At 42.4% G+C, this 21,592-nt stretch overlaps 1 protein-coding gene across 3 annotated transcripts in view; it reads right to left on the bottom strand.

The window, feature by feature from the left end:
* PDGFD (platelet derived growth factor D) overlaps positions 1-21,592 on the bottom strand; it is a 226,980-nt gene that overhangs the window by 9,323 nt on the left and 196,065 nt on the right. For all 3 annotated transcript variants that reach the window (XM_026006760.2, XM_072729928.1, XM_026006759.2), the window contains exons 4-6: positions 19,826-19,888; positions 15,920-16,118; positions 2,643-2,857 (exon numbers count right to left, since the gene is read on the bottom strand). In XM_026006760.2, coding sequence (XP_025862545.1) covers positions 2,643-2,857; positions 15,920-16,118; positions 19,826-19,888 — 477 coding nt within the window. The remainder of the gene's footprint in view (positions 1-2,642; positions 2,858-15,919; positions 16,119-19,825; positions 19,889-21,592) is intronic.

Here is a 21,592-nt window from a genome sequence, read left to right as displayed (position 1 = left end):
AGATTCTGTTCCTCTGTGGTGCATTATCAAGGAAGGACGAGAACTGAAATAACTGCATCCTTTAATTGTCTACACAGTATGTTTTCTGGAACCTTCCTTTCGAAAGATCACTACCCCAAGTATCTCTTGTATCCTATATATTCCAAGAGGCACAAACAGGAAAACACCTTAACAGGATGCCTACTAACTTTGGAGAACAGAAAACCATACAGAAGGTAACTGTATCGCACCGTGAAAAACGCTCACCTCCTACGGGAGCATTTATATAAACTTCATTAAGAGCTTTATAATTTTTCAAGTTTTATGCCTTAAACGTGGAGCAGAAATACCCACGCAGAGTCACGCAGGCCCGCTTATGTGTCAAATTCCAGTTACCCTCCTAAGGGTGCTCATGCCCCATGGAAACTCATTTCACATCTCATCAGTTACAACCAGAAGCTAGGGAAACCGGTTTCTCATTTCTCTGGGGTAAGAACACAGACACAGAATAGAACAAAGAATGAGGATTCTTCCCCTAATGAGCCTCATTCAAGCAACCCCTGCTTCTGGAAATGGAACAAGCCTTCTACTCATCTTCACGGGGCACTCAACAGAGTGATCACGGTGACAGGTTGCAAGGTGTTTCAGGAGTCGCAGGGCAACAAGCCAGGCATGTTTGTTCCAGGTGCGTGGCGGCCGAGGGTGATTGATGCTGTTTCGTCCCTTCGTCCAGAGTGTGGCAGAGTGATTTTGTGTAGAGCTCTGCAGACCCAGAAGTAAAAATACTACGAGGCAATGTTTCAAAGAGATGCTTCAGAGAGCAGCTTCAAAAAGATGCTGACATCTTAGACCTGCTCCTGTGATGACCTGAGATCAAGAACTTGCCTTTCTAGACACTAATTGTGAACAGAAATGACAGGTAACTGCCCAGGTGTACAGAGAGAAGAAAGAACTAAGAAAAGGGCCCTTCAGAATTCTGTAGAGTTAACTGTCTAGGAGGTGAGGGGATTTTAAGGGCTGGCGTATATGTTTAGTTTGACCATTTCCGCAATAAACAATTTAAATGATGAAGCTGTAACTTGTATCTGAGCAGAGTCCAGAGGAAAATCGAGTGCTCTACACATAGATCAACGGGCTGCACTCGAATGTGTTTCCTCAATGTCACGCCTACGTAGAGATCTTGTCACTTGCCAGATTATTTTAACTTGACCCTGATGAATGCATTCTGCATTGATCCTCGGAGATGACTAAACGTTACAAAATCCAGTTCTTAGATGCAAAGGACAACATCCAATCTAGAGGTAATCAGGTCAAACAAAAATACAACACAATGAACACAGACTATAGCATTCTCTGGATATGAGAACATGTTTTTCCCTTGAAAACGGCAGGGCGGAGTAAGAAATTGTTAGGACTAAGAAAATAAGTTCTACGTAGGTTCAAAATAATGCATTTCCCCTGTGTAAGGTAAGCACGGTCATGGTGGCATGTGATTTCCTGCACTTCTCGAGTTGAAAATACCAGTTATAACATGCATTTTCATTTAGCTCCCAAAGTCACCTCCTTAAACTTGTTAGTATTGTTTTATTGTTTTCAGGATTAAAAAAAACCCCCAGCTTTACAAAGCTGAAGGTTTTATTTGGGGAGCACTCTCTATTCCTTTGTTTGGTGGATACAGAGGAAAAGCAACTCAAACAATAATTGCTAACGATAATGTCTGCTTCATTGTTTACATTATGTAAACAATTGAGCATTATGTCTGCTTCATTGTTTACATTATGCTCTTGAACACATTTCCATATGATGTTTCACATCTTACAAAATGCAGTCCATATGCACTATTTTATTCCGTCCCCAGAACCACTGCATACATGATTATCTGCTATAATTTCTTAGTCCCATTTCACATACGTGAAAACTGAGTCTCTAAATTTTGCGCCTCCATAGGTTCCCATGATTGGGAAGTAACAGAGCTGCTGCCAATAAAGTGCTATGTGTTTAAAAGGGAAAAAGCACAGTGTTACTCGTGATAAGAACATGGAGTCCTGGTCTCTGAACAACTCTGCCCTCCTTAGGTAACTGTTCCTCTTTTATCTTCATAATTATGTTTGCTTATTTTTGCATACTTTCCAAGCTGATTCCCCAGGTGGCACTCAGCAGTATTTAGGAAAAACTGGTATTTTTAGAAGAAAAATATTATCATATTTAGAGAATTAAAAAGTCTCTATATATGCCTTCTGTCAATTTACATTTTGCTGTCTTCATTTCTGCTTAATATCTTCATGACTTGACTGAATTCAAGTTTGGCCTTTAGAATTTGTTGAGAGGAACCTAGATTTTGGAGTGACAGCCATTATGAATTCCATCACATTCCTACCAAGAGGCGATGTAAACACTGAAGCACTGCATTGTACATCTGATTATGTAATCTAACAGGGATATTATTGTCCTACAGATCAGAAAGAAGAGTCCATCCTTCAGGAAGGACTTAGCCCCTCTAGGGCATTTGGCTTGGCAAGTTTAGCTCATGTATAATTTCATCTCCCAATTATCTATCTGGCCGGGGGCCTTTGTGTAGTGAACAACCTGGACAACTGTATGTAATGGGCTGGTCATCCAGCACCCTACAGATGACATAACATTTGCAGCTGAGGAGGACATACCTCATGATATTTTTTTACAGTTTTCCCCGAAGTGCAGGTACAGGATTTCCAGTTGATGGTTCCACAGCCACAGTTACCTCCACAGCGCTGCACGAGGAGGCAACGGGGAAAGAAGACCACGTGGGTCAGCTTCAGCTCCTCTCTTAGGTTGACGGAGTAATTCCTAGGAGTGCAGCTATAGCGCTTGACATCATCATTGAGCCGGTCCAGGTCCACTGTAAGAAACACACAGGTGTGACAGCACAGGACCCTGAGCAAAGCATCCCGGCAGGTGTCTTGGGGATGGGGTGGGAAGATGCTGCAAGGATGATCTTACTTCAGGGATGGAACCTGCCCTTGGGATAGCAATTATTAACCTAACATGGAAGGTGGAAAATCTGACTCACTTTGGATCTCATCTGCCCTTCAAAAATAATAATAAATTACATAATCAGCAACAACAAAGAAAAAACAAAACACTCTACAAAACTTGGCTAAATCTTTATCTTGGTTCAAATTTCCTTCTATTCTTTTTTAATGTAAAAAAAGAATTCTGAGGAAAGAAAATGAAATGTTCAGCAATTTTAAATAACTGCATTTATCTTAAAAAAATAAATCTCCCCTTGATTCTAAATAAAACCTAAGCTCTAAACCAATATTTAAATATCATTTGAATTATATCAGGGACACATTAGGGACAACAGGTCTATTATGGTTAGCTGGTAATGAAATTTTACAGAGAAGTGTAGAGAAGAAAAAGGTTTTAGCTTCATTTTAACTCTAAGGTCAACCAAAACATTAAGAAAATGGTATTTTGGGACAGTGCACATGATGCAACTTTGTGCACTGCGTCCTAGATGGCAGTAGGTGTAATGGTTAAGGGCTGGGTTCGGGTTCTGCAGCAAAGCCATAGCTGCCTGCACATCATGGGCCTGCCTCCTGTGTCACCCGACTGCTTCCTCACCTATAAAATGTGAACAGTAGAACTTTATCTACTTCTCAACAATAACTGAAGGATTGAATCTAGTGTGCCTGGCACTCAACTAATGCTGATGATTATTATTCATCTTGATTCATTTTGATTTTTCCTCCATATTTCCCTTTAATGTCAAATGGCCAAAGTCAACAAAAATTTTTTAAAAATAAAAATTCAGGCCTTTCTCCTTTATTTCTCTCTTTTGGTCATTACTCCAAGTCAGTGATTGTCAAGGGGGGATGGCTATGGGGACTTCTGTGAATTAAGAGCATCACCTAAATTTTCAAATTTTAGTCACAAACATTTACTTGAATTAAATTTATATTCTTGTATTTACATAAGTTACATTTAATGTTCTCAAAAAGCCAATCCTCCACGCACTTGGCACCTGAACCCTCTGGCTGGTGGGCACGGCCATGGCTACATTCTCAAGAGGATGCACAGGTGCCACACCAAGTCCTAGAGTGTGTCCCTTGTCACCTGCCTGGCGAGCTTGGAGGAATCCCACATCCCCCGGCTTACTCTGGACTCTAGCCCCCATAAGTGGGGGGTTTTGGTCTTAAACCAAAACCGTTTGAGGAGCAGTGAGAGTGCTCTTTTGGGGTAGAGGCCAGAGACTAAGGATGCTGTCACAAGAATGCATGAGAGGGATACCAAAAGCAAAGAAGCCACAAGTGGATGAAGAGCCCCCTTAACACCAGGAAGTTAGTGGGAAGTCTGGCCATGTGGCCGGTGAACCCTTGAATAAGGAATTAGTGGCAACTGGACTGATGCCCTGCCCTGAGAGCATTTCCATATGCGCAACTAGGCTCTGATTCTCAAGGGCAAGGATTTTTTCCCCCAAATGCTATATGCTGAGCTTGCGACACTAGGGCGGTGGAGGGGGAATAAATGCTGAATAATTTCTGTGCATGATTTATTGCTGTTTTTCCCTTCCTTTGTAAAGACATGTCCTAAGTTTAGCTATAATCAATCCAGATGTAAATTGAATGAACTGTGTCTTGGGAAAGGAACCATTTTATTGCTGCTAAAGCCCTGGAAATAACTGCAAGCAAAGCAGGAAGGGTTACATAAATGGATTAGGAAGTGCAACAATCATCCATTACAAGTGTCACCTTGAGGTGCATGGTGATGCTGGCCGTGCATTCTGCGCTGCGGAGAGGCTGAGGCAGGGGGCTGGGTTTGCTGTGCGTGGTAATAGGTGTCTGTCCGGCCTAGCGCAGAGGAATCAGGAGGTGCTATTAGCAAGGAGAGCTGGTGGGGTGCAGGAAGGCAGAGAGGGCTGGCAGGAGGCATGGTGCTGGGGTCTCTAGCTCAGTCCCCTGCTGGGCACCTCCTTCCTGTCACCGCACTTCACTTCACGGTTCCCCACCCTTCCAAGGTGACCGGTAAGCAGGAAACAAGGATCTGGGGCTCTTCCCCCTCTTGCTACTGTTTCTGGCACATCTGGCAGTGTGGGGGCATGACAAGTACCCACAAGCCTAAGGAAGATGATGCAGCTCCCTGGTGCTGACCTGGGCCCAGGGCGGCCAGCAGCACAGCCTTACCTCCAGGAAGCCCCCCAGCCAGGCTCCCTGCCACATGCCTTTCCTCGGCATTAGCTACACCCGAGGGTGTGCTCAGCAACCCAGGAAAACCCACATGCTCCTCACTCGTATGCACCAGGGCTCTTCACCCTTCAACTGTTTCACCCACCAGCACCAGTCACTTCCATTCCCCAACCACCAGGAGGACAACACGATGGTGCCAGTTTCATGCATCAGTTCGCTGATAGAACGGAGTGCAGTGGCCCAAGGGGGCCGCCCTGCTTCCTGGGGGATTGAAACCACTGAGGCACGTGATTCAGAATAGACCTCAAAACTTTCTCTGAGTGGATGCGAGTAAAGGGGAGGGGGATTGCAGGTATTCTGAGGGCACATGGATTCCTAGTCAGGAGGCTGGTGAGGCTCCAGCAGAGCAGGGGCCGGGCAGGGGGCTGGTGGCCAGTAGGCTCCTGGCACCTCTAGAGGGGGGGGGGGGTCCCTGGGAGGGCTTCCCAGGGAGGGGGCTGCACCTTCCATGCCGGTGGCGGTCTCCACAGAGGAACACAACAGCACAGCTAGGCTGTCCCAGACTGGATTCAAAGGCCTGCATATGTCATCAGTTTTCCCTTATTTCACCCCAGTGTACATATGTTGTAATCCCTCTCTTGCTGTCCTTTTGATTTTGTCTTGTCCTTTCATGGATCTTCGAAATCAGTTTGGTCTTCGGGGCTGTGCATTGACAGTCTGTCCTCAAGGGTGTTCCCTGGACCCACTGTCCAGGGTGGGGCCCTGCACGAGGCAGCTGGAGGCCCTCTTCCTGCACCCCTGCTCAGAGAGCAGGCCACTTGCAGAAGTTTCTCGTGCTGTGCTGAGTCCTGTGGTCTGAGTAGCAGGTGGGGACGAGTCAGGCAGCATCCTGTCTGCAACCCGCTGAGGCTCAGGTTGGGGAGTACCTAGAGTCAGCCCAGTTTGGTCCCAGCCACCAGCCAGCCCGAAGGCTCTGAGAAAAGTGAGAAGCTCTTCTCATCCTCACCTGCAAGAACCAGCACCCAGTGCTGTGAGTTCCATACCATCACCGCTCTCCCTCTCATCTGGCAGGAAACTGAGCCTTTGGGAGATGAAGAAGAACCCTTGTCCACAGCCACACATGCTGTCAACGGTGGACCCCGAATCCAGGCTTTCTCATGCAACTGTGCTTACAGTCGTGGTCTGGAGGTCTGGAGGTCTGGAGGGAGGTGCAAAGAGCAGCTTCCAGGAGCCATGCTGGAGCTGCCACCAGGGGACCACTCACTGCCCATGGACTAGGCTTCCCCGGTGTGTGACAGACCCCAACCTGTCACCTTCAACATATTGCTGATGGCCTACACCCCAGCATGTGCTCTGGGGCATGCACACTCATTTGTCAGGTTCTGCCGGGAAAGCACAGCAGGTTCTGGCGAACCACTTAGAGCCTACGTCCATCCTTGGCATTGAAAAACTGGATGAGTTTCATCTTTTTCCCTGATCTGAGGGCGCTCCTGTCTTTGCATGACCTTCGTTTTGCCCTCATTTCTTCTCAGACACCTTCTTGCCCTCACCTGCCTGTGGTCTTGACTCAGGAAAACCAGTTGGAAGCCACACAAAGAGCTGAATGGCTCGATTACAAAACTTCGTCTTCAGAGGGAACCAGTGCTAGACTCAGAGAGGTTCTTTGTAGAGGCAGATGAAGTCCAGGCACACCTTGTTTTTGTGTCTTGCTTTACCGTGCTTTGCAGATATTTTAGATACTGCATGTTTTCACAGATTGGAGGTTTGCGGCAACCCTGAGGTGTACAAGTCTGCTGGTGACTTGTTTTTTGGCAGCATTTGTTCACTTTGTCGCATTTTAATAAATTTCACAATATTTCAAACTTTTTCATTATTATTATGCTCTTATAGCAATCCGTGATCAGTGATTATGACTCACTGAAAGTTCAGGTGATGTGTTAAGTATTTTTTAGTATTAGAGTATTTTTAAATTAAGCTACATTTTTTTAAAAGATGTAATGCTATTGCACGCTTGACAGTACAGCATAGCGTAAACATCACTTTTATATACACCAAGAAACCGAAATATTCATTTGCCTGGCTCTATAGCGATATTTGCTTTATTGCTATGGAATAATGGGCCTGGAACTGAACCTGCAGTATCTCCAATGTTTGCCTCCGTTATGTCTCAGGTGCTTGGCAAGCATGGTGTGGGTGGTGATCAGCTCATGATTAAAATCTAAGTCTTTTGTAAGTTGATTATGTCTAGTTTTCTGTGAACATAAAAATTCATTGTGAAACAAAATAATGTCCTCCCTTTGACTGTAGGAAAGAACTTTTATCCCCCCTCCCCATGCATGTTTAATTCATGGCTTGTTTTGCTTAAACAGGAGGACAACTCCCATGGGTCAGTGTCTGGGTGTCAAGTTTATTGGCCAGGTTGTACCGTGCTGGTCTTTGAGCAATCTTTCTGTTGCTATGTGTGTCGCTAGCTTTATCTTCATTTCCCTGAGTCCACTGGTGTCTCCAATTAAACTTCCACAAGTTCCTAGAAAGAGCCAGGAATAATTTTCTAACCAGACCAAGCCTTTACCCTTTATAGTGCTAAAAATCCTTATTAACTCTTCCAGCAGACACACACCAGTTGCATATATACATACATATATACAATACATATAATACATATAATATATATATGTATTAGTGCATGTTTACTTGAAGTAGGGCCATATGTATATATATTTTTTTAATTTTTAGTACCATGGTTCTATCATTCTATTTCATTTTCTCTAGCACTCAGTCTACTATGTCATTTTAATCTTCCAGAGCTCAAGTCAAAAGCTAGATTCAGTCTACATCTCCTTTGACCCTTCTGCTATATACTCGCCACACATCCTCTGCCTTCTGTTACAGCACTTACTTCTCGGGCCTTGCTTTGTCATTTTATTTAGGTGTTTCTCTCCCATTAAAATATAAGGATCTTGGAAGCAGAGAGTTAATCATCTTTTCACCCCTCCTCTAGTGCCCTGCCCATAGTGGAGAGCCCAAATGTAGGTCATTTAAGTCCTGCTCTCCTAAAACCATTTGGTTTCAGCAAGGTACAGCTGAAAGAAATACGGCATCTCTGTAGCCTGAGCACATGCGCCATTTAGGATATATGAAATAACTAAGTCCAATAAAGAACAATTAAGTCCCTTTGGTACCTCCAGACAGGTGTTTCTAATTCTCTCTAAATCTGTTCTGACTTTGAATGGATACCCATAAACTTAAAGTCAAGATCAGAAAACGTTTACAGCATTTATAGCCTTACTCATCAATCCAGATTTCCTTTGCAAGGATTTGGTATATAATGACTATCTGAAGGACTAAACTCCTAATGGTATAGGTCAAGACTGAGACACCAGCCTTCTAGAACCAGCTCCATCAAGGATGCACGGTGATGCCTGAAGATAATTGGTACCAAGATCCACACAATCTAGAAGCAGTGCCATGGGGGAGAGGATAGCACCAAGAAGGCTTGTGCTCTGATGCATGCCCCAACGAGCTCAGAAATACATCCCTTGTCCAATGGGGAAAAAGTGCCACAATCTGTTATGTAAAGCACTAAGAATGTGACTTGGATTTTACAACACTAAATTTACGAGGCTTTGAGTCAGGGTGGGAGGTTAGGGGGATATATGAATACTTGTAGTATTTTACACCAAGTAACTAGGGTTTCTCAGCTTTTTTCAAGGTTCATAAATTCCCCAGGAGGAGTCTATTCATCTTTATGGACATTACAACCTTATTGTGGTTTTCAGATGCCCTCTTCTATGAATCAGCACATAATTATGAAAACTGTTTCCATTCCTCAACCCCAATTTGGAGGTGCAAATCATCGTAGAGAACAATTATTTTATAACCTTTAATGAGAAAATACCAGGATACTTTAAACTTAAAATCATGAATTCTCATAATTCCATTTGCTGGTTTAATTTCTAAAGAATGGACATACTTACCACTTGCATTTATAGTGATTAACCTAAGTCACCAGGTTCCCAATGAGATAACACCTAATTTTTGGGGTTTAAAAACATTGCCAAGATGTTGTTGTGTGAGATGTTGTCATAAGTGCAACTCTCATTGTTTTCTGGTAATAAATTCTAATTGCAGACACGACCATCCTTGTCTGATAGGTGTGGGACCTGAGGGCAAAGGAGCCAAGTGAGCTGTCCAAAGTCACTGGATGCATAGCAAGTGTTTGACAAACACATGCCACAAAATGAGTCCATGCATGGCCATCTGCGGGGTGCTGAGTCAGGCATGAAAGCAGCTGGCATCATCATGAGGCAATGCTCCGAACTCTAAGAACTGTGACCTGGTGGATGTGTGAAATAGGTCTACAAAATGAACAATAGGAAAACAAGCTAGGAGGTGAATACGAATCAAGAAGATCTTTAAACATCTTACTCCAACATATGGAGTCTGGGTCTCTGAGCTTGAAACACCACTGAGGTTCCCCCAGCAGGCCTGTGCAGGGAACAAACCCAGATTTATGGCATGGCTCTCTCCTCTGCATGCTTCTGATTTTCTTTTAGTATATAAGTGGGAGTAACAGTACTCCCCTGCCAAGAAATGTATTAAGATTAAATGAGTTAAGGGGCACCTGGGTGGTGCAGTTGGTTAAGCATCCGACTTTGTTCTGGCTCAGGTCATAATCTCAGAGTCGTGGGATCAAGCCCCAGGTCAGGCTCAGTGCTCAGTGGGGTGTTTGCTTGAGATTCTCTTTCTCTTACCCTCAGCCCCTCCTGCTACTCACATGCATGCATCTCTCTCTCTCAAATAAAAAAAAAATCTTAAAAAAAAAAAGATTGAGTTAACAGTGTTTGAAGCACAGAACCAAATCCTAGTTCTCAGTAGACTGAAGTGAGTAAAACTGATCAACAAGTACGGTTTAAGCACAGAATGACCCAAACAGCCAGGATGCCGCACGTGGGGGATCAACAAGGAAAGGAACTTCATGCCCCCCATGATCTTAATGTCAGAAGGCATGATCTTGCGTGTTCAGTTTAATTGCCTGGGACTTAGCACAGTCTTTACAAATTAAGACTCAATGAGCTGGTTTTCCCAGCACCGGCAGTTTTGAAAGGAGCGTGTGCTCTAGGAAGGGGGTACTTTCTCCCTAAGTCCATAGGTGCACAGAGCAAAAGGATGTCTCGGGTCTGGGGGGGGGGGCAATGCTTCACAGAAAATGTGGGCAAGGGAACTACGATGCCAAGACATTCATCATGAGCCAAAGTAACTGCTGTGAGAAAGGCACACAGACCCAGCCAGACGTGGGAAGTTGCCATGAGGTGGTGTCTTCCAATCCATGTGCCTTGATGGGGGAGTGACTGGTGATGAAACATGTAGTGTGCGCCCACACAGACACATGCAATGTGATCAACAACAGTGTGGCTTTTGTTAGTGCTCCCTGGCAAATTGAATCGGGAGTCTGGATACTTAACAGCTCCTATGTGTCATAAACAGTGGCTACCATCTAAAAAAAAAAAAAAAAAAAAAGTGCTTTTCAAAGGAAACATCCAATGAGCAAAACGGTGCCAGAAAAGTTTTGGGTAAACAGTATCATAGAGAAGTTTAGTACTTGCCGATTATTTTGTAAACTTTTAATGAGTGTCTTGATTTTACAGATACTTAAATTTGACAATATTTGGATCCTCTGTAGGAGGCTCTCTAGATTAGTGATGATTATCTTACAGCCCTACAGGAAAGAAAGCACAAGAGTTCACAGAAATATCTCAGTTCTGTGAGTTTTACTGATGTAATAGTATAGCTATCATTGACTGACAGCCAACTCGGTGCTCCTCTGCTCTTACTAATCCTAACACAACTCCGCAAAGGGGTTACAATTAGAGCCATTTTGCAGAGTGCAGAGCACAGAGGCTCCAGGTCTATACGTGACTCCGCTGAGGCCACCGCTCTTTGGATATGAGTTGGAATTTTATCCCAAGTTTAGTTGATGACAAAGCCCATGCTCTTCCCACTACAGCATCCCTCCTTTCCCTCCATTTTTATCAAAGCTGTGGAAGACAATTCTAACACTGATAAAGACAGCTTTTACTTGGCTCACACCACATGGTTCAGGAAGTTCAATAAAGGCGACCCTTTTTCAATGTCAGGAATTAGAAAAATAAATCCATTTTGATTTAATGTCCCTGGTACCTTTGTTTACTTCACAGACAGGTAGTTACAGGGGGGTGATATCTCCAGAGTGACTTCTCTGATTCATTGCTAGCATCAGTCAAAGGCCTGCTGCAAGTTCTACCCAGATAGCAAATAGGCAAAGTTGCCAGCATTCATCTTGTGATGCTTCAGCTTATTCTAAACTATGTTCATGTCTTAATATACTATGAAGTTATTTCCCTCATTCTAAATCATCTTTGGAAGAGCAAAACTTGTATTTTCCTAGTTAGTAAACAAGGGCATGGCAAAGAAACAGCGATGAATGACTAATTAAAAAATAAAAATTATTTTGACTTAGGATAATTCAGAACCAATTCAAACATTTTGATATTACACATACTAATTTCAATTAATTCTCAGCCTCTATAATGGTTATTTACCTATAAATCATTTTCAAATTAAAAAGTCAAGTGGTTTAGATTTTAGAGCAAAGCAATGTCATGTAAGAAATCACAGAACTGGTATCAGAGCCTCTGAAATGGGTTAATAACTGTCTCAGAGCATCAAACTATTTAGCATCTATAAAAATCACATATGTTAAATCCTGTCACTTGAAATCAATTTAATACCAATATATTTGCTCCACGCAATGTAGAAATATGGATTTTTTTAAAAGAGGAGGGCATGTGAATTTTGGCACATTAAAAAAAGGGCAACCCTTTGGGGAAGAATTTACTACTGGTAAGTAAAACTGTAGTTCACAACTATTAAGTTAGAATGTCCCGTCAATTATACCCATATGTTAATGACAACACTTATGCTGTGAAAACAGGCTTCCCCCTTGCTATAACGTGTTGGACTTTTTCTGTGACAAACACACTATGGTTTACAAAAGGCAAGTTCTTTTGGAATAAAGAAGCAGATCTCTTCTACATTGTTCATCTCTGTAAACGGCCTCTCAATGAATGCCCAATCTGGTAAAGGTTAAGGCTGATCATTTCTTAATTTAAAGAAGCCCAATGTCATGCTACAAACTTGAATAAAGATGCACTGTCCTTAAACTCAAAGGACTCTGCATTAAAGAAATGCTTTCAGTGAGGCTTCAATAGTCATATCATGACTATACAGTTTGTAGAAGATCCATGTAACTTTTTTACATATAGGCAAGTGTGCTATGTCATTAGTGTACTCAAGAGACAAAGTAATGCAACTTGAAACACCTTTTTTTAAAAAAAAATTTAGGCAACTCTGAGGTTGAAATTAATGGCAAAAAATAGGTTTTGGAGGTGCAGTTATGTACAGATTTTGATTATCCATGTTACTTTTTCCTCCACATTCCCTAAGAAACTGAATGTTGGATATATTCACCTGTTCTATAGACAAGTCCAAGCTTATCTATTACTTGTGAGTTTTAAAAAAGTAGGCCTTGTGTGCTGAAGCTCTGGCTCCAATATTTGGCAGTGCTCTTCTCCCTCTTCTCTCTTTCTTCTCCTCTAACCTGTATCGGCCTCTTGCTTCTCATTTACAAGTCTTTCTTAGACTGACCCTGAATCTCACTGTCACCAAATCTGCCTTCAAGTAAACAGTAGAAATGAGGCGCATAATTTAATTTTAAATATGTACTATTTCTATGTTATTAACACACATTCTTTACTTAGTGTGTTTGTGTTTTATTTTAGAGTCTTTAAAACTACGTGTTTGCATATTCATATTTAAGGGCCATCTTAGAATACTGCTCTTTGCTATCAAGAAAAATACCACTCTGATCAGTCTGGGAAATCAGAAGAATGGATAGTCCATAGCAATCCATAACTGGTCTCTATTTTTGCACATCATTATAAAATTATCATACTGACAAGAGGAAATTTCTTCAGGGATCCTATAAAGTTCACTCTTTGTTGGACATCCAATGGACCTCCATCATCTGTAACTCTTCATTCACTGCTCCCTTTCTCCTACAACTCATGATATAAACCATGAGTTTGTACTTTTTAAGTTCTAAAAGCTGAAAATGGCAGCTGAGATATGAAATTGGCTTCCTTTTGCGTGTGCAAGTCACATGCAGGTAGTTCAGCAGCAGGAGAATGATAAACAATTAAATTAGCACATTTATATAAGTACAGAGACAGTGTTGACTTGCCAGTGTTAAATGAAACAGTACAGATCCACCTTCAGGCCATTTTAAACAAGAGATTAAGAAGTGGAACTCGAGCCAACGAGGGGAAGAAATGTTCACTCTGTCAAAAATAAGAAGAACGTCACCTTGAATGTTCTTGGAAGGTTCTATTAGGAATCAGAGGCATTCATGCTTCATAAAGCTACGTTCCTCTTTGATGCTATATTTTAACTAAATACCTTCACATCTATGATGTCTGTGGGGCGGTTTCTGTAAACTTTGGAAATACACTAATGCTAGTTTTTAATATCTTCAATTTCATGAACATTAATTGAGCACCTACAATGTGTCAGAGGCTGTGCCGAGTGCCCGAGATACAGATGAATGATTCCTAACGCAGCAGCTCTCAACCCTGGCTGCTTCTCAGGATCGATCTCCATCTCCGATGAGCCATCAAATAACCTTGATAGCTCAGCCCAACCCTGAGAGGTTCTGAGTCAGTGGGAGTAGGTGTTTGGGAGTAAGTGTCTGCAGCTTTGTACAACTCCCCAGCTGACTGACTATGCAGCCAGAGTTGAGACCAGGCCCTTATGTCCTAGGACCTCACATGGCCTTAGAGGAAATGCCAAGACACAGCAAAAGTGCAGTAGGAGGATGTCCTAATGCTATGGCATCTCAAGTCCTCCAAATTTTGTCTGGGGTGGCAGGCTTCACAGGGAGAGGACACGGGATGAGAAAGGTTCCCCCAATGGAGTAAGGCAAACACACGTCAGAATTCCAAGTAGCCAGAGCTAGCTAACACTTCTTGAACAAGTACTAGGCCAGGCTCTCTTGATAGCATCACTACAATGATCAAAGGTAGGTATAGTCACACACACGTTGCCAGAGGAAACTGAGGCACAGTAACAGTGACTTGCTGAAAGATCACAAAACGTGTACACGGCAGAGTTAGGATTTGAACCCAGACACTCTGCTTCCAACTCAACATATCTGGGGGAAAGAAAGTAATAGATTTAGGGGATTTTAAAATTTTACAATTCCAAAAACTAGATGCCAAGAACTGCCCCTCAAAACCTCTAGCAGTGAAGATACTTGAAGACAGAGTCAGATTTTATCATTTCTTTGTACAACTTAATTTTTTTACCATTTTTCTGGGGTTTTCAAAACACCGTGAATTTTTACTTTCCTTCAAGTTGACTAAGTAGAAATCCAAAGACAACACCACCACAGAAAAGCAATTTCTCCTCTGAGTTGAATGCAGCCTGTGGCCCTGGGAAGACTCTGTTTGAGAGTCCAGGGATCTGGCTACAGCACATCTCCACACCACCAGGGCACCAGGGACTCTCTTATCCACCCCTTGGCTGTATGTCTTAAGTACAGAAGACTTCAGACCTGAGCCATAAGCAGCCCAGGCAGGAGTTAACTCTTAGTCCTTCTAGCCCAAATGTCCTAATAGGTTGTGCTTACTGACACAAGTAGGACCTTCCTGAGCTTCACAGCTCTTCAAAGTGATATTATAAAATGTAGGCAACAAGCTATATTTTAACTAAATACCTTCACATCTATGATGCAAATGAACCTTACAAGACAATTAGAGAAGATTTTAACGGTAAACTTCAGCAAACAAAGCAAGCACAGGCTAGAAATTAGTTTTATTCATTAAAAGGTAATTATAAGAGATTTCTCTATTAATTTGAATTAAACATGCAAAGAAACGTCTCAGATTATATCGCTCAGATGTACGAATAAGACATTTGTTTTTTGCGACTTTCAGTATTGTTTTAACTCAAGATGTTTTCTCGTGAAAGGTCCTCTCTCCTCCCTTCAGTGTATTTTCCTGAAACCTCCAGTTGAATGTGCCTCACCCCCACCTCTCCAAATTATCCCAGGCCTTCTATGTTTCTTCTCAGGGACATGTACGTCCTATGAAGTATCTCGGACACCAAGCACATAGTAGACCACCATAAAACCTTTCTAGTATAGACACTGACAGGTAGAGATGAAATCTTCTGAAGAGTTCTGACCACCACTTTACCAGGAGCCTCTTCTGCCAGCACTGAGTCCTGAGCTAAATCAACATTCACATCTACCAGAGAAGCACAGTGGGCCATGATATGGGCTCTGCCCCTGGAGGCAAGAGACCATGACTCTCATTTCCTCTCTACTGCCACTGGCCACACAGCTTGTACCAAGTTATTTGCTTCCCCTCACAGTGAGGCTAATAATACTTTACTTGCCAAGAAGCAAGAAGCTGGTCCAGATGATTTCACAAGGTTTCTTCTAGCTCCTAGCCATGACACATCTTTGGCTGAACAAAATCTTGCTTAGTCTTGTACAAACAATGCAGTCTGTGATAAGCACAGAACTTCATCTGAAGGTGCAGTGGGAGAGATATGTGGTAAGACTGGCAGTAAGCCTTTGATTTTAGCAAGCCAAATATATTGCATTTTTAGTCCTCACTGAGAATTAGTGGTCTTATCTGCTCACAAAGAACCTTCAAGGCTGTTTTTCTTACCTTTTGACTTCCTGTCATGGTAGGACCTGCCTCGATAATGGGGGGTGTCCAAATATAGATTCTCAAGATCTTCTTGCCATGATTCTGGATTGAAGTGCTTGAGCAGATCTTCCACGGTATCAAATTCAGCTACTGTTTTGTCCAGAGCATCCGCAGTGAGAGTGGGGTCCGTTACTGATGGAGAGTGATAGGATACCCCCTAAGAGTGACATACAGCTCAGTGTACTCAGAAAAAAAGTTTATTGCTATGAAATACAATAGTCATACATCTGTATGGAAGGAACATAAACAAGCTTCTGACTGTAAGACAATATATGCATAAATATCAAGCTAGAGTCCTCTGCCATCATCCTGCCATATTCTTAAATGAGAACAATTAATTGGTAAATTATAGTCATTCTCATGTTTGCAAGTCAAAACCAGGCAGGTCATAAAATGTCTAGTTCATCTGAAATATAATCATTAAAGAAGATACTGACTAAATGGCAATATCAAAATCACATCATCCCATTTCTTGGTTCATGGTTCCAAATCATCCACAACCACATCAACAAGTAATGATTAGAATTTGAATTCTGAGCTGCTTTCATACAGTTTTTGCAGAATCCATCCCTTCCTCCCACGTTTAGCCTCCATCTCTCCTCACAGGTCATCTTACATTGCAGGTGTTGTGTGAGCAGGCTTCGAACCTCCTCTGGAGAGGACTTGATCAAATTTGACAATTTCACCAGCTTATTAACTGTCAACAAGGATAATTAGTCATGAAACTTGCTCCTTCACCCCAGACTAGAAGATGCCCATGGGAAACATATGTATGTATTTTTAAAGCACTGTTGCTTGCTAGCAATCCCAGCTGTCATGAAAATATTCTCAGAAATACTCTTTAAATGAGGAATACAACATCATTGCAAATCTGGGAGGGATTAGTATATTGCCATGGACTAGGTCCCCACATAAGTTCCCAAGCACTTACTTCACCAACCCTTGGATAATCTAGAGGCAAATGAACCATGATTTAAACATCTCTGTAAAAATTCATGACCCATTAACAAGGAAATAGAAAGCACAGAGTCTCAAATGGTTTCAAAACGTCTTTCAAGAAGCCGCCAAACAAACAAGATCCCTCAAGAGCAAATACCTCCTACCAGGCAGGGAAAGTGGGAATTAACAGGCACTTGCATTCCTGAAACTAGAAATACTATGTGCCACAGGGTTTCAGACAGCAAGGCCCACAATTCATATTTTCACTTTCAGGTTTGATTTTCTCGTTTTAACCAATTAAGGTCCAAAGGTCTGTAAACAATAGGATGGATGCCCACCTGCTTTCAGAGGAACAGCGGTCCCTCTTCAGCAAAGCAAAGGGGTTTTGTAAAAGTATTAACCTATCCTGGTGTACCTTAAGAGCAGTTTTCAAATATACCTGGCAGGGGAAAGAGATGGGGAAATACGAGCTGGACCAGTGAAGACAGTAGGCCAGTTCTTTAATCCAGGGATGCAGTTGGGCACACACATGTGAGCATGTGTGCATGCACATATACTTGTGTGCATGTGTGGGTGCTTGTGTACATGCATGTGTGTGCTTGTGTGTATGCATGTGTGTGGCCGATATAAACTGAACTCTGACTGAAGCACATCATTTCTGTCTTTCACATCCCTCCTGGCATCACATGCTAGAGTTGGATATGATGATTCAGTATCAAAATTTCAAATTCCAATTCAACTTTGTATTATCTGGATAATCTACTGTCTACGTGGCTCACCGTCACAGGTGATTGACAACTGTATCCCAATAATGTGGGTCTAAGATCCAGAAATTCAAAAAAAGCTGGCCCAAGTCAGGTGCATGGCATCTGTATAAAAGTTTTGAAATTAAAATGCTTCCCTGTGTTTGAAACAGAAGCGGGAACATCAATGAAGCCACTTTCAAGAAAGGAGAAGCCTCTCACAATGGCTCTGGGAACTCCTGGTGCAAAGTTTCCCCGGGGAGCTCCTAAGGGTCCCTAGAGCATAGTGTGTACCTGCACATCCCTCCAGGAGAAAGCTGTGGAGGGCTGTCCATCCCCAAGGGAGGGGGCTCTCCATCTTCTGACATGGGCCTGAAGGGCAAATCCAAACAACCCACAGGTAAAATGTGAAACTGTCCTTATGTGAGGGCAGGTGACAGGAACACCGGTGAGAGCTAAGAAAAGACTTAGAGATGACTAGATCACCTAATAAACCTGCTAGAAAATGTTTATTTCTTGAGTAATTATTTTAAAACTATTTTCGTGAGACAGAACAGCTGGGTGTACTTCTTCCATGGCACTGTAGATCTGACCGCACTCAGCTTTGGTTTCATATTTATAATCCATTCAAAATCTAACTGAATGGCTTTAAAAATAACAATTTAAAAAATGCTCAGAAAATTAAAAGCCACACTCCACAAAAACAAAATATGGTTTATACAGTGTTAATGGTGGGCCCAAGGGTCCTTACTCCTATTCCAGAGGGCTTTTGAAAACCAAAATGCTAAAAAAAAAAAAAAAAAAAAAAAAATGCTGAAGAAAGAGATTGTTTTCCTGCTATTTCCAGAGAATGAAGCAGAACATGGCCTTGGAGCTCAAGTGTCCAGTGGAAGCGGACACAGTGCCGAGCGCCTGCAGTTGATCCAAATGGACGGGTCACTCCACCTCTTTATGAGGACCTGCATTGTCCTGAATTCGCTAAGGGTCCCTTAAGCTCATGCTTTGTGCTCCTGGGCCAGGGATGACTCGGCCATTCCGAGCTGTCACCTGTAAGATGCCTGAGAAAGCCAGAGGATTTGACAGAACAGCAAGCTCAGGCCTGGGGCCAGAAGCTGCCACACCTCCCCTGATCGTTGGTCTCTGGTTGCTAACCGGGGCAAATCTCCGCCTGGTCTCCCAGAGCAAAGGGCTTGTCTTCCCGACAGTGACTGCCTGCACTTAGCCAGATTCAGAGTGTCATTCTGGGCTGTCAAAGCAAACAAAACGTTCTTAACATCACCATTAGAAACCTCACTGACCTCTTGATTAGGTCACGTTGCTCTAGTCCAGTGGCCACACCGGGGGAATTAAATAGCAAAATCCACAGCTAAGGAAACCTTGGTATCTGAAGGAGTTTCTTTTAAAAATCCTCTAGAGAACAAAGGATAGCATATCACTTGAAAAAAAAATCAAGTCTGATTCAGCGACATGGACTCACACCCATGGGCCAGCTTTCTCCATGCTCTTGACCTTCTAAACGAACACCTGCATTTATTATCTCACATTTTATTGCTACATACATGCTCCTCATAGGACTGGTAAAAACAAGGTCTGTTCTTTCTGAACAAGAGAAGCAGAACACTAAGAAGTGACTAAATTTGGAGGAAAAAAATTGGACCATGAACCATTTTGCAGTTTCAGGGTGAGTTATGTTTTATTTCTAAGTCAAATAGAACATATGTGTGGTTTGCACTTAAATTATCTTACTGTAAACACTGGGATTTTTCATGTCTGAAAAGATTCTTGAGAATGTAGAGGTTAACAGCCTCCTTTGGAATATTCAAAACACTGTTTCAAAGTTCCCCACTTGAGCGTGGGCCATGGACCAGTTTGATATGCTTGATATGTCTGGACAGTCGTCCAGTTGGAACATTCTACTTTGAAACCGATAAATACTGAAGTCATCGTCTACCCCACATTCCTACAATGGGTACTGGCATTTCCTGAGGACCTTTCTGAAGAGACAGGAAAGGACATGTGACCCAGCCTGCTCTCCCCATAAATGAAATGCAAGGACACATCCTGATTACAACATGGCTTCTAGTGAAACCCTGGGTCCTTCATGCAGCTGAAGCCGTTCTGGGGTTGACCTTAGCTTCTTCATCAGCTTTTTTCATTGACAACAGAAAAACAAAGTACTTACTGAGATAGAGCTTGTGACTGACTCCCAGTTGGTCTCTGAGGCTGCTGCGGGTTGGAAATCTTCCTAGAAGGCAAGAAACATCCATGTGAGTCAAGCAAACCTCTGTTCAATTCATCACATGCACAGTTTCATTATCTTAACCATCAGAATCTTCTCCCAACTAAGTGACAACAGATATAAGGGCTACATTTTTGCTGGACAGGTCACCCTCTGTCTTAAGCTCTTCTCCACAAGAACCCTTCTCATCCAAGACACGGACATTTTTGGACAGAGGGATATATTCACATTTACTTAGGAGTACTGGTGAAAGGGAAAAAGTGTAGACAGGAGTTCAGATTTTAATTCGACCATCTGCTGGCTGTGTGACCTCAAGCAATCTACCTCACCTTGGCAATCCTTCTCTTCCTGTCTGTAAAAGGCTGGTATGGGATCCTTAAATTAGAAGGGAGTTTGGAGAACTGAATGCACCAATTATGTAATTATAACTAGCACTTAATAAGGTGGCTAATAAAGAATAATAATAGCTCTTATCCATATTGATGTTTATTTGGTTTGAGGTAGGTTCTGCATCATGTTCTGTCCTGCCTACAGAGCTGGTCGGCAATATCAGTGATCTTTTCAAAGATAAATTAACAGACAAAGGGCTACTCCTGACTCTCTTGCGATGGCAGGAAGGATAGCGGGGGCAGGGGACCAGCGGTGGAATGACACAGTACCACTCACTCAGAGAAAGGAGCCAAAGGGCGGACCCGAGAAAGTCATCTCAGAGAAGACTTTGAAGGGTTTGTGACAGCCATGGATTTCAGAGAAAGAAACTTCTCTTAAAAGGCAAATGTGCCTCCAAATTGTATGTGACTTTCTGTCAATTACTCCAGCACCAGTAACTTTAAAAAATATAATGGGAAGAAAAGCTGATCTATCATTTATACATGTCACAGATGGTTCCTGACCCTGCTTAAATCAATCAACCTGGTTAATGTCTTCCAGCCAGACCAGGGAGTACGACGTTATTTTAAGATGATGCTGAGAAAAATTCAGATACTCAAATCTGGCAGCTTATTTACCCAAGTATACTTACTGAATGAAGCTAAGTATCAGGTCTAAATTTCATTAACATTTTGAGAAGGTGCTAGTGCATTTGTTAATTGTTCATGATGAGACTGATCTATATATAAATGTCTGTGTTAAAAAAATTTAGTTGTTTACCAAGAAAGAACTAAGTCAAATATGGGGTTCAAGGAATGAACATCTATCAAAAACTGGCTAAGGCATCATTATTCTAGTCTCAATCTCAGGAAAGATAGAAAGAAACAGCAAATTGGTCTCTGCCCTCTGCGGGACAGGATCCACATAAAAAAGACAACAAATTCCCACAGCAAAAGGATGGGTGCTTGCAAGTGGAGGTTGGTATTGATATGAGTCTTCATAAAAAGGTGAGCAGGTGAAATTGGGCAAGACAGCCAATGGCTTCTTCATGTCGTGAAGGGACTATTGGTGAGAGGACACTTGCCAGGTAGGATTATAACATGTGCAATCCGCACATCATAGAATTTTTAATTTTCACTCATTTATTATTTGCTCCTCACCAACTGTGTGATTCATTCTAAACTGAGGGTAGAGTCATGAGGAACTGAGAAACTCTACCTTCCTTCAAGGAGTTCAAAATGTAAGCATTAATAAACAGGTCAATGGCTCAGGCAATAAACTCATGTGGGTGTTATAATACTAGTTTAATCAGGTCACTAAGGAAGGTAGTAGGAAATTTAC

Source organism: Vulpes vulpes, chromosome 12, assembly GCF_048418805.1.
Source record: "Vulpes vulpes isolate BD-2025 chromosome 12, VulVul3, whole genome shotgun sequence".
Lineage (NCBI taxonomy): Eukaryota > Metazoa > Chordata > Mammalia > Carnivora > Canidae > Vulpes > Vulpes vulpes.
This window is presented reverse-complemented; position numbering and strand designations above follow the sequence as displayed.